Source organism: Microcaecilia unicolor, chromosome 2 (genome assembly GCF_901765095.1).
Source record: "Microcaecilia unicolor chromosome 2, aMicUni1.1, whole genome shotgun sequence".
NCBI lineage: Eukaryota > Metazoa > Chordata > Amphibia > Gymnophiona > Siphonopidae > Microcaecilia > Microcaecilia unicolor.
This window is the reverse complement of record NC_044032.1, coordinates 190,702,106-190,716,755: the sequence shown is the minus strand read 5'-3', so window position 1 is coordinate 190,716,755 and position 14,650 is coordinate 190,702,106. Positions and strand designations below refer to the sequence as shown.

At 41.8% G+C, this 14,650-nt stretch overlaps 1 protein-coding gene across 1 annotated transcript in view; it reads left to right on the top strand.

Annotated features, from left to right (window-relative positions):
* Positions 1–14,650, top strand: part of FBN2 (fibrillin 2) — a 526,098-nt gene that overhangs the window by 147,256 nt on the left and 364,192 nt on the right. The window contains 1 exon segment of the mRNA XM_030191959.1: positions 4,622–4,774. Within this exon segment, the coding sequence (XP_030047819.1) occupies positions 4,622–4,774 (153 nt within the window).

Here is a 14,650-nt window from a genome sequence, read left to right as displayed (position 1 = left end):
CCCAATCATGTTAAGAAAAGCCCTGGTGGTCTAGTGGACCCCTGTCCCCCATAAGACCTAAAAAAAACTCCCTGGAAGTCTACCAGGACCCCTCAGCTGCCCCAACCCAAGGCCCCTCGGCCCCCTTACCTAGAAGAAGACAGGAGTAATGCACACTTGCTTCTGCTTCTGGGTGCTGCTATATGCAGAATGGCATCAACCTGCCCTGCCTAGTGCATTCTGGGAAGCACTGGATGGGGCCTGCCTACCATATAAGGGAGAAACTAATGTAAGCACTTGCGACTAAACTTAGGCACAGAGCTGCAGACTTATGCTAGAATTTAATTGTGCATATAATTGCCGATATAGAATTTGCTCCTAGTGTGCATCATCCCAGTGCCCAACTTGTAGAGATGACCTCTATAGGGCCAATTCTATAACTGGGCACCAAACTTTAGGCACCCACCTTACACGGATAGTGTAGCTATTACGTAAGAACACTTAAGTGCGTTAAGTGCATGTACATTTAGGCATTCCCACTTGTGCCATGTCTATGGAAGACACACCCATGCTCTCCTCCCTATGAACACCCCCTGTTGCACATTTATGCACTAACCCCCAGATTCTGTATAGTGTGCTTAGATTTAGGCGCCAAAATCAGTGCAAATTCTATAACACCACATGTAACTTAATTGGCTTAACAAGGTAATGAGTGCTGATAACAGCACTTAAGCAATATTGAGCACTAATTGGCACTGGTTAGAATTTAGGCACACAACTCTCTAAGCGTATTCTGTAACGATGTATGCCTAGCTTCTAACCCGCGGACACAAAAAGGGGCGTGGTTATGGGCGGGGAAATGGGCATTTCATAGGGATTCCAAAATTTAGGTGCCTGCTTATAGAATATTGCCCAGTGCACCTAAATCTGCGTGCTGAGATTTACACCAGGTTTTCATTGGTGTAAATGGATGCACACAGATATTGGCGCCTAAATCTAGGTGCCAATTATAGGATACTCTTAGTTGGCACTGATTTCAGCACTGATTTTTTAGGTGCCATATATAGAATCTCCTTCTAAGGGCTCTTTTACAAAGGCGTGGTAGCGTTTTTAGTACGCGCTAATGATTAGCATGCACTAAAGACTGGAGATACCCAAAGGAATGTATGAATTAGCAGGGACCAACCAACCTTCAAACATGCTGGGACAGTCTATATAACCAATATACACTGACAATGAGTCCCAGGCACAAGATATTTTTCAAAAAAGTAGAACCACAGCAAAGGCAAACTACTGGTGAATAAAAATGATGCCTTTCTATTAAATATTATTAAGCTTTTTTTTGGAACATAAACTCTGTTGTTAAGGCTACTGGGATTATCAGAATTTAATACAACAGTGCTGGTTGTTGAACTTGTCATTAGGCAGCAAAGTGTAATTCCTCATGCATCCACAGTGTGTTTTAAAAAAATATATATACATGAAATTCCTTCGTGATATGTTTTTTTTTTCTTTTTTTTTGTTATTTAAGTGGAAAAACTCATAAAAAAAGTTTGTTTCTTCAATGCACTAACTTCAAATACAAACTCTTTCGTAGAGCATAGCTGTTTCAAATCCTTATATAAATGTTTTAGCATAATATAACTTAACTGGCAACAGGAATGCTGAAACTCCTGCCCAAGTGCTCGTAATCTGTAATTTATATGCAATATTGATGTCTAACTGTAAGTGACCTGTAATAGAATGAGAGCAATAGGGAGCAGAATTAGGCTTCCAGAGGTGCACAGTGAGACTGATCAATAGAACTGAGTTTTATGCAATAAATTAGGATTTTTAAGGTATTAACAGTTTGATGTATCTTCAGTTTCTCATCTTTTTTTCTTTTTGGGTCAGTTAATGGTTTATCTTTGGAAGGATTTAATAATGTATTTTGTGCCATTTACAAACACTATACAAAGAATAGCAAATGATACAGATATTAAATGCCAACAAACGGCTATCTTGAGACGGTGATTAATTTTTAGTGTCTTATTTTTCAGTAAAGATTATTTTGATGATCTTGTTCTCTTGGCAATTCACCTCTATGACCCAGATAATCCACACAGATTGTCACCTCTGTTCTTTTCTCTGGTGATTACATTTCCTTCTGAATGTTCTCATACTATTGTTGTAGTACTGGTTGAAATTTAATTTGCCAAACCTTTCCAATTAGGGTCCATCTTGGGAGTCAGCACCCAAGAAAAAGATCTAGGTAGTGTTCTAGATAATACGCTAAAATCTTCTGCCCAGTGTGTGGTGGCGGCGGCCAAAAAAGCAAACAGGATGCTAGGAATTATTAGGAAAGGGATGGTAAATAAGACTGAAAATGCTATAATATTCTCCATGGTGTGACCTCAACTTGAATATTGCATTCAATTGTGATCGCCGTATCTCAAAAAATATATAGCGGAATTAGAAATGGTTCAAAGAAGAGCGACTAAAATGATAATGGGAATGGAACCCTTCTGATATGAGGAAAAGCTTAAGAGGTTAGGGCTCTTCAGCTTGGAAAAGAGACGGATGAGGGGAGATATGATTGAGATCTTCAAAATCCTGAGTGGTGTAGAACGAGTAGAAGTGAATCAATTTTTTACTCATTCCAAAAGTACAAAGACTAGGGAACACTCAAAGAAGTTACATGGAAATATTTTTAAAACAAATAGGAGGAAATACTTTTTCACTCAACAAATAGTTAAACTGTGGAACTCTCTTTGCCAGAGGATATAGTAATAGTGGTTAGCATATCTGGGTTTAAAAAAAGGTTTGGACAAGTTCCTGGAGGAAAGGTCAGACACATAAGGAAGCTATTGCTTGTCCTGGGATTGGTAGCATGGCATGTTGCCACTATTTGGGTTTCTACCAGGTACTTGTGACCTGGCTTGGCCACTGTTGGAAACAGGATACTGGGCTAGATGGACCATTGATCTGTCCCAGTATGGCTATTCTTATAAGAATATAAAAATTGCTATACTGGGTCACCAAAGGTGCATCTAGCCCAGTGGCCTGTTTCCAACAGTGGACAATCAGGTCTCAAGTACCTGGCAGAATCCTCAAGTGTAACAAGATTCCATGCTACTTACCCCAGGGATAAGCAGTGGTTTTCCCAACTTTCAAATGTTTCTAATGCAAAAATCCTGTCAACTGTATTATCTTTTATTTTTTTATTTAATTTGTTTTTGGAGTGATATTAGACTGGTCTCCACTAGGGATCATATATTTTGTGGAGCAGTCCCAACAATTTGGAGTGATTTACTATAAGATGTTAAGGAATGTTATTCCTGATGCTGTGATGGGAAGCTGATGGAGGGGGCTTGCAGGAGCTGTAGATGCTGTTCTTTCTCAGGACATGGAACTGGTGCAGATGGCTGGCAGCTGTGAAGGGTCCTTCTCGGAGATGAGGCAGGCCAGGCCATGATTTTAACGAGCTGTAGATTTTGCTGACTCGGCATGCTTGGATCTGGGAGTCATCCACACCCAGTATCAGCAGGCTTCTGATGACTTCTTCAGACAAACTTTTAGATAACTTCTCATCTTTCCAGAAGCTTCTTATACAATTTCTTGGGTGAGAGTGACCCTCAAAGTTTAGCACAACAACTTTACTTGTCTCAGATGTTATGACTTAGAAAACCAAAACACTGTCCCATGTGCGTCATGAAGAGGGTCATCTTGACCACAAGTCCTTGTTCCCATCAATAATATGCAGATGTCATTACTATTTCCAACCTATTACGTCAACCAGCTGGCAGAGGCATTCCTTCAGACCTTGATCAGAATCTTACAAAGTCATTCTGATCTTTATTCAATGTCTATAGTCCACAGAGTAATAGACCTTGTAAGAAAGTTTTAACCAGCCAGAGTCTGTATTAAGGTGCCAGCCATTGTAATGATATATGGTAGTTCTATGTAGGAGGTATTTGCCCCACAGTCCTTACCTCATTTTTAAATCAATACATTTAAGTAGAGCTGTACCAAATAGCATATTGTTCTATTTGGCTGAATATGCATACCAAATACGAATAATGTGCATTTGAGCTTTAACATAACAAATAATAAAGCAAGCAACATTAAATCAGAGATCAAGTGTTTATTTCAGTATGATTTAGCACAGTAGAGCCCCGGATTATTCCTATTCAAATTTCAATCACTATTCAGCCGAATACAAATAATGTATTTAGGGCACTGTTTGGGGCTGAATCCCGAATCAAATACGACTATTCAGTACAGTCCTACATTTAAGACAATTCAACAAACAGCAAATTACCTCTTATTTCCAATTAAAGTACCAGTACTTTATAAGTTATCCACCTAGTCTGATAAGCATCCCTGAAATGGATTGAATTTGATGTAAAGTCTGTCGTATTTATTAATGATGTTGATTTTAGTGTTTTACTGTTAAGTTTTTATTCCTATTCACTTTCATGATGTATCTGTATTAGATTTGATTTTGCTTTTAATGCTGCATATAGCTAGATGTATACATATCTTTTCACCACTGTTTTCTCAGTGATGGGTAAGCAGCAGTCTATAAAAAATTGTAGTAAATGAAATGAAACTAAATCAAATTAAATTAAATTGATATTTGGCTTTTAACTCCCCTGTTTAGATCAAAGAGCAGGTGTCTGTTTCTCCAGTGTGGTCAATGGCCGCTGTGCACAAGAACTGTCAGGAATGTTTACAAAGCTGCAGTGCTGTTGTGAATCTGGGCGATGCTGGACACTTACCTCCATCCCAGAGATGTGTCCTGTCCGAGGCTCTGGTGAGTATTGGTGTGGCTCATTCAAGTGAGAGCCATGGAGGGGCATAATCGAACGGGGCGCCCAAGTTTTCCTGAGGGTGTCCTCACAGGGCGTCCCCGCGAAGGGGTGGGGAAACCCGTATTATCGAAACAAGATGGGCGGCCATCTTTCGTTTTGATAATACAATCAGGGACGCCCAAATCTCAACATTTAGGTCGACCTTAGAGATGGTCGTCCCCAGTTTTCGGCGATAATAGAAACCGAGGACGCCCATCTCAAAAACGACCAAATCCAACTCATTTGGTTGTGGGGGGAGCCAGCATTCGTAGTGCACTGGTCCCCCTGATATGCCAGGACACCAACTGGGCACCCTAGGGGGCACTGCAGTGGACTAACTGATGCACTAACTGAATGGAAAAAGCCCTTCCCTTACCGATCCCTTAACAATGCGGAAAGAAACGGGCATGCAGGAAGGAAATCACATGCAAATGAGCTGCTCACTGTTAGCTCATTTGCACATGATTTCCTTCCTAAAGAGGGGAATCCAGTGCAGAGCAGCCAAGCATTATGCGTAGCTGCTCTGCGCATGCCAAAGATGGCTTCATACATGCAGACAAGCTGCATGTATAATAGCCGTCTACAACCTTAAAAAAATACAAGATGAAAACGTCCAAGTGCTCGTCAGGGACATGCATGAAGGAAATCACATGCAAATGAGCTGCTCGCTGTTAGCTCATTTGCACATGATTTCCTTCCTAAGGAGGGGAAGCCAGTGCAGAGCAGCCAAGCGTTATGCGTGGCTGCTCTGCGCATGCCAAAGACGGCTTCATACATGCAGACAAGCTGCATTTATAATAGCCATCTACAACCTTAAATAAATTGCCATCTACAACCTTAAAAAAACACAAGTCCAGGTGAAAATGTCCAAGTGCTCGTCAGGGACGTCTCTTTTTTTTTTTTTTTTGAGTATGGGTGAAAGACGTCCAAGTGTTGCCTTCACTATGCCTCTGTCCCTGTGACGGGCAGATGAGGATGTCCAAAATGTGGATGTTTCTGTGAGAAGGACAGCCATGCCTTTGCTATGCCTCTGACACCCCCTTTATTTATTTATTTGGATTTTGGATCACAAGTAGCAGCAGTGGGATTTGAACCAGCCATCTCTGGATTACAAGACCAGTGCTCTGACCACTAGGCCACACCTCTTCAGTCACTTGAAATTTGGCCATCCCTGTGGGGGGGGGGGGCAGTTCAGGACATCCAAAATGTTTGAAAGAAGGACGTTTATGCCTTCGCTATGCCTCCACTGACACACACACACCTCCTCCCCCAGGGACCTGCATACTGCGGCAATGGACCTGAGTATGATATTTGAGGCTGGCAAAAAGTTTTTAAAGTTTTTTTTCAGGGTGGGGGGGGGTTAGTCACCACTGGGGGAGTCAAGGGAGGTCATCCCCGATTCCCTCCGGTGGTCATCTGGTCAGTTCGGGCACCTTTTTGAGGCTTGGTCGTAAGACAAAATGGACCAAGTAAAGTCGGCCAAGTGCTCATCAGGGATGCCCTTCTTTTTTCCATTATCGCTCGAGGATGCCCATCTGTTAGGCGTGTCTCAGTTCCGCCTTCGCTACACCTCCAACATGCCCCTGGGAACTTTTGGTCGTCCCCGCGACGGGAAGCAGTTGGGGACGCCCAAAATCGGCTTTCGATTATGCCGATTTGGGCGACCCTGAGAGAAGGACTCCCATCTCCCGATTTGTGTCGAAAGATGGGCGCCCTTCTCTTTCAAAAATAAGCCTGATGGTGACCATGTTGTTATTCTTATGCCTTTATAGCAGGGGTTCTCAACCCAGTCCTCAGGGCAGACCAAGCCATTCTGATTTCCAGAATATCGATAATAAATATGTATGAGAGAGATTTCCATACAACAGCGGCAATATATGCATATTCATTGTGGGTATCCTGAAAACCTGACTGGCTTGGTATGCCCTGAGAACTGGGTTGAGAACCCCTGCCTTAGAAGTAGATGTAAAACATCCTTTTGTTGTTTCGGTCAGCTTCAAATGGAGGGCAGTTTTTAATAGTCTGTTTACACTGGGTGTTATTTGTGAAGTATAAAGGGCACAGAAGTGAGTGGGAAAGACCAAGTAAAAAGAACAGCTGCACTTTTCATGTCCTTTCTCTACAAAATTCCTTCAGCGGTCCATTTGCAAAGTAGGTTTTTGGGTCTATTCCATACGGGTCAAACTTGCAGCGTTTTTGCAGAGCAGATTAGAAATCAACAAATCATGAATCGTATGCACTAAGGGGTCCTTTTACTAATCTGCACTGAAAAATGGCTTGCGGTAGTGTAGGAATGGGTTTTGGGCATGCGCCAATCCATTTTTCGGCACGCCTGTAAAAAAGGCATTTTTAAAATTTTTGCCGAAAATGGACGTGTGGCAAATTGAAAATTGCCGCATGTCGATTTTGGGTCTGAGACCTTACCGCACCAGAATTTACGCCAAGTAAAACAAGGCCGAAATGGATGTGGTCAAATTTGGTCACGTGAAGAGGCGATCAGCGTAATTCTATATACCGCGGGGAAATTTAAGCCGATTCTATAAAATTTAGGCATACTTTAGAGAATACACCTAGGCGTATTTTTTTACTTCACGTATTTTTCATGCACCATATATAGAATCTAGCCCTATATTCTAAAACTAGTGTCCTTCAATAGTGATATTTGCATAGAAGGAATTCCATAACTGGACATCACCATTTAAGCACCAAATGTAAAAGCTGGCAGTGTGCCTTTTCTACATCGGCACTTACACACATTATTGCTATTATACTAGCATATGTCTTAAGTATATAAGGCAGGAGTGCTTGAGTTGGTGAAGAAGTGACGTCACATTGAAGCGACAGCTGTTGGTAGCCTTTAAATAGCGCCTACAAAGAACTGACGAGTGCAGCATAAGCATTCAGCGCCGATGTCTCAGTTCACAGACCGTTGTGAATCTGTTGTGGGCAATTAACCCGAGTCCCTGAAGAAAGCACTGAAACCCGCGGCGTCGGGCGCAATAAGGGGAAGCCTAAGTGGATTTCAGCAGTGAGAGACACGGACACGACTTTAAGAAAAGATAAGTTTTTTGTTCAGAGCACATGTAGTTTGAGCACTTTTTATGTGTTTGCAATAGCACTACAAAATAATGAATCAAGGGATAGCCCAATGAAGAGATGCTATGCCACTAGGCAAAAGAATTTATGATATTGCCTATTAGTGGTATCTTCTGAGAGTCCCCTTACACATATGTACATATATATAAGAATATACCACACTATGAATATGTTTTACATCATAATGTGTAAGGAGAGGAACAATTCAAGGTAGGGCTATTTGCAGACAGTTAGTTCCTATCTTTGGTTTTGTAGATTATTAAGTATATAAGAACATAAATATAGCCATACTAGGGCACATTGATAGTCCATATAGCCTAGTGTCCTGAATCCAACAGTGGCCAATCCAGGTCACAAGTACCTGACAGAATTCCAAACAGTAACAAGATTCCATGCTACCAATTCTAGAGCAGGCAGTGTCTTCCCCCAGATATGTCTCAATAGCAGACTATGGGCTTTTCCTCTAGGAACTTGTCCAAACGTTTTTTAAACCTAGATACGCTAACCACTGTTATCACATCCTCTGGTAACAAGTTCCAGAGCTTAACTATTTGTTGAGTGAAAAAATATTTCCTCCTATTTGTTTTAAAAGTATTTCCATGTAACTTCATTGAGTGTCCCCTAGTCTTTGTACTTTTTGAAAGAGTAAATATCGCTTCACATTCATCTATTCTACACAATTCAGAATTCTGTAGATCTCTATCATATCCCTCCTCAGCCATCTAGTTTCCAAATGAAGTTGAAGAGCCCTAACCTCTTTAGCCTTTCCGCATATGAGAAGAGCTCCATCAGTATCAATGCACCTACATTTAGGAGCTAACATTTAGCCATGTCTATGGCTGTTGTAAATGTTAGCACTTAAATGGGACATTTACCTGCAAAAATTACAGTATTTTAAATTCTGTTAGCTCTGCCTGTGCCCCACCCGTGCTCCTCCCCTTTGACTGTCCCTTTGCATTTACATGCTAAGCCATTTTAGTGCGTAAATAGAGAATAGCGGGTAGTTGAGCTGCTGTCATTTACCTGTGTGAATAGCAGTATTTATAAATTTAAGTACACAAACAGTGATTAAATGTAGGTAACCTGAGGGGTATCTGCATTACGTATATTTGTTGGATTTGGCTGTAGAACATAGGTCTGAATTGCTGGGGCGGGTTACTTTTAGTAAGAATTTAACAGTTTATAGAGAAGTCAGAGACCGGACCAGTTTTTCACTGGGAGGTCACTGGCACACTAAATCCACTCAGCACTCTTCCATCACAAAATAACCAGGCTAGAATCTGGTGTTCTGAATTAGAGAGTTAACATAAAATACTTGTAAAAATCTTTAAGCAAAAAAGAACAACTTCTCCCTAACAACAGTATAGGCAGAGGTTTAAGGAAAAACTAGTATCAATCACTTACGGTCTGATATGTGGTTCTTCAGAGCTATCTGTGTTTGGAAGCTCCTCAGAAAATCTTTATGGTAGGACTCTCTCCACATGGTGTTTGGTCCTCTTTTTTAAACCCAGATATTCTAACCACTGTTACCTGCACAGCATTTCCGCCGCTAGCGGAAATATTCAGAAAATATTTCTGCAGGGGGTTACCTGGTGGTAATCACACTAGTGCGGGAACACTTAGAGGCATATTTTCAAAGCACTTTGGGAGACTAAGTTCCATAGGTTTCTATGGAACTTTGGGAGGCTAAGTGCTTTGAAAATAAGCCTCTTAGTGTCACCTCAGTGGGTGGCGGTAAGTGCTCCCCCCCCCCCCCCCCCCCCGCATGGCCATGCATTAAGAGCAATCTTACTGCATGGCCATGTCTTTCTTCGGCCTTTTTACCCGCTGCAGTAAAAAGAGCTTCAGCGCATGGCAAAATGGCCGCCGCCACTAGCACAGGACCCTTTTTACTGCAGCTTAGTAAAAGGACCCCTAATTTAGATGTCAGTTACATTATGCTTGTACTTGGAGCTCATCTTTCTCTATTGCAGGTCTACAGGTTTGGAATGTGTTACCTGGGATTTTAAGACTATGTGGCAGTATGGCACAGTTTTGCAAGCTTTTAAAGTCACATTTGTTTGAGAAAGTGTGGGGTTGAGATTGATGCTTTGATACGTGTATGACGAGTTTTTTTGGTTGTGACATTATTGTGTATGTTTTATTGTGATCCGCTTAGTTGTATGCGGAATAGAAAATTTTAAATAAATAAAATAAAATTGCTCAACTGTAGGCACACAAATGGGAGATAATAGTGGAGTGCCAAAACGAGGGTAAAATGGCAGGTATGCATGATAGTGCACTTAAACTTTATTCTATAACTGGGTGCCTTTAAGTGTTCCTATGTGTAACTATTTAACGAGCGCTTTATAGAATAGTCCCATTCATACACAACTGCATCATTTAGACGTGCCCATTTATACCAGCCATAGACATGTAATAAGTGGTCATGCCTAAAGTTGGGCACCTACTTGCCAACCTATGCTAGTAGTCTGTGAGAGATTAGACGCACTAATATTATAGAATAGTAGTTGAACTCCATAATTTTTGGTGCCTAAGTGTGAACGCCATTTATTGAATTGACACCTTAGTTCCTTTTATAGTGGTAGGTCCCAGGAACTTCTCCCTTGTTCCCTCTTGCTTCTCAGAGTTGGATTTTCTTTACCTTCTTCAATTTCTCCTACTCGTTTCTCCTTGATTCTCCTCTGCAGGCTGTGGCAATGGGCTGGTTCCCTATTCCACCTTACACCAAGGCTAGTACAGAAGCCTCTGTTGCTCTGTCACTGCTCTCCACTCCTGACTTCTGCAGGTGCAGTGGCTGTGTACTTGTGGTACAGTAGTGAGCGAAGTACGAGAGGTAACAGTGTTGTGTCCCCTGGGAAACAGTGATCATAACATGATAAAGTTTGAGCTACTATCTGGAATGAAGCCACAAAGAAAATCTACTGTAACTGCATTTAATTCTTGAAAGGGCGACTATAATAAAAATGAGGAAAATGGTTAAAAAGAAGCTAAAAGGCTCAGATGCAAAGGTTACACCACTATATCAGGCATGGACTTTGTTTAAAATACCATCTTGGAAGCCCAGACCAGATGCATTCCACGTATTTACAAAGTTCTGTGTGGGTACCTCAATTTAGGTGCCTGGATGCCATATGGTGAGAGCCTAGTCCATAACAGCATCTGGGCCCCAGGATTCCATTATACAGTGGAATAACCCAGCATCAGCACTCCTACATGTATGTAACCAGAGTTACACCTGTCATAGACAGTTACATAAACACATCTGGGGCATGTGTAATTGGTAATATTCTGTAAGCTGCTTGCACAAGTGGTGGCTCCGCTCCTGCCCCTCCATGATCCACCCAAGTGAACCCCCCTTGCATTTACACACTATCCCCTGGATGCTATATATGGCATTCAGATTTGGGCACACTACCAAGATGCACACCGATTGTTAATGATTAACGAGTCATTAATGAGCAATAATTGGATACTAACCAATTATTGATATTAATTCGCACCAATTGGGATTCGTTCACGTATCTGGCTGTGCACTATTCTATAACGCCGGGCATCCACATCCCATAGCATGTAACTCCAGAAGGGGGCATGACCATGAAAAGTTGTGCACATTGTTGCCGAATAATGGGTCAATGTGTCCCACTTGAGTTCCATCATTTACACCAGTTTTAAACAGGTGTGAGTCTGGCACCCAAAGTTAGGCCACAGAAATTGGTGCTAAGTGCAATTCCTTGAAGGGGACACACCCTTCATTGAATCACACTTACTGCCGGATTCTATATAGCACACCTATAGATCTGTGCCGAAATCCAGATGTAGTCTATAACAACGCTCGTAACGTAATTGGCTTAATGAGCTAATCAGCATTGATAATAGCACTTAGCAAGCAATAATGAGCACTAATTTGCAATAACTAGAATTTAAGTGCACAACTTGCTAAGCATATTCTGTAATGAACACCTAAATTCTAATGTACGCAGTTCAAAAGAGGTGTGGTTAGGGGTGTTTCGTGGACGTTCCAAAATTTACACATGTAATTATAGAATATGGCCCAGTGTGCATAGATCTACTTGCAGGGATTTACACCACATTTTCATTGGTGTAAATGGAGGCGCATAGTTTTAGACGCTGAGATATCAACTAAGCGAATTCTATATACCGCACCTAAATCTAGGCTCCCCTTATAGAATATGTTTAGGCAGAAATGTTTACCACACAGATTTTTTTTGGCGCTTTATATAGAATCTGCCGATCTTTTCCAGTGCCCATTTTAAGCACCATTTATAGAATCCAGCCTTATGTCATTTTCATTCGTTATAGAATAGCGCATGGAGGGGCATAATCGAAAGGGATGCCCAAGTTTTTCTGAGGACATCCTCACAGGATGTCCCCGTGAAGGGGCGGGGAAACCCATATTATTGAAACAAGATGGACGTCCATCTCTCGTTTCGATAATACGGTCGGGGACGCCCAAATCTGGAAATTTAGGTCAACCTTAGAGATGGACATCCTTAGACTTGGTCATTTCTGATTTTTGGCGATAATGGAAACTGAGGACGCCCATCTCAGAAACGACCAAATCCAAGCCCTTTGGTCGCGGGAGGAGCCAGCATTCGTAGTGCACAGGTCCCCCTGACATGCCAGGACACCAACCGGGCACCCTAGGGGGCACTGCAGTGGACTTCAGAAATTGCTCCCAGGTGCATAGCTCCCTTACCTTGTGTGCTGAGCCCCCCAAAACCCACTCCCCACAACTGTACACCACTACCATAGTCCTTACAGATGAAGGGAGGCACCTAGATGTGGGCATAGTGGGTTTGTGGTGGGTTTTGGAGGGCTCACACTAACCACCACAAATGTTAACAGGTGGTGGTGGTGGGGGATGGGCCTGAGCCCGCCTGCCTGAAGTGCACTGCACCCACTAAAACTGCTCCAGGGACCTGCATACTGCTGCGATGGACCTGAGTATGACATTTGAGGCTGGCATAAAGGCTGGCAAAAAAATATTTTTAAAGATGATTTTTGAGGGTGGGAAGGGGTTAGTGAACACTGGGGGAGTATGGGGGAGGTGATCCCTGATTCCCTCCGGTGGTCATCTGGTCAGTTCGGGCACCTTTTTGTTGCTTGATCGTAACAAAAAAAGGACCAAGTAAAGTCGTCCAAGTGCTTGTCAGGGACGCCCTTCTTTTTTTGATTATGTGTCAAGGACACCCATGTGTTAGGCACGCCCAAGTCCCGCCTTCGCTACGCCTCCAATACGCCCCTGGGAACTTTGGTCATCCCCGCGACGGAAAGCAGTTGGGAATGCACAAAATCGGCTTTCAATTATGCCGATTTGGGCGACACTTTGAGAAGGACGCCCATCTTGCAATTTGTGTCGAAAGATGGGCATCCTTCTCTTTCGAAAATAAGCCTGTTAGTCTCCCTGCTGCTACTTAATGTGTGTTAAGTGTACACTGTGTTACTTACCTGTACATTTGCAGCTCAAGTGGCATACAAACATAGACACCCAGTTATAGAATTGCACGTCACATTTTTAATGTTCCTGTATTCCCATTTTATTCTATTGCCTTAGTCCGGGTTGGAACTCAGCTCTGCTGCCTCTCCCTTGCAGGCCTGTATTAAGGAAAGCAAGAAGTACCTAGGGTCTGGACTCTATCAATTCTGTAGTATGAATTCTACATCTTAACCAAAGTGCAAGACACTGAAATAATGCCAGTGTTCCTTACCTAATTCCAACAAAATTCTCTCTCATATACCCCCGGATCCTATATATGCTGCCTAGATTCTGCCCAGAGATAATCACATAACTTAATTGGCATAACAAGGTAATCAGTATTTTTAACAGCACTCAACAAGCAATAACAAGCACAATTTATGCACAGAAATTGCTAAGCATATTCTAGAAAGAAGTGTGCCTAAATTGCAAAGCATGCAGTTCAAAATAAACGTACATAGCTTATAAGGGGTGTGTTTATTGGCATATTTATGGGTGTTTCGTGGGTGTTCCAAAATTTCCACATGTAATTACAGAATACGGTTAAGAGCACCTAAATTTATGTGCAAGGATTTACACGAGGGTTTTATTGGCGTAAATGGACACGCGTAGATTTAGGTAATATGGTATCAACTAAGTGTATTCTATACACTGTGCCTAAATTATATAGAATACGCTTAATTCCACGTGGATTTTTTGGCGCCATATATAGAATTTGGTCCATAATGCGCAAAAATACTTCAAAAATCTATATTTACTCTCATGGACTACAATATTGCTAAAACTCCACATGAGTTCAATTTCAAATGGATCCATCAAAACAAACGTGATGAAGTCATAAAGATTTAAAGCACTTAGCTTAGTCTTAAAAAAGACGTCAAAATGCACTCTTCAGTTCTGTGAATAGGTCACACCAACTGTAGCCAGAGTTTAACTATTACAACTGTCTCAGGGCATGAACAAACAATCAGTTTTCTTCAGCACAATCTACATGTCTCTGGGATCCTGACTATTAAAGTCTAGAATGAAAAGCTAGCAAATTGAAAGCCTGAGTACTTGATTGCAGCTCAAGGTTGCATATTTTGTTAAGTTATACAAGAGAAAGAAACAATTCCTGAGTAAAAACGAAGGAACAAGATACAGTGGGAAATGAAGTGTTTCAGAATTCCATCTCTCCTAGAGCATGTGCATTGTGAATTAATATGTATTGGGCTTTCTTTGTTATTTTGTAATAGAAATATCT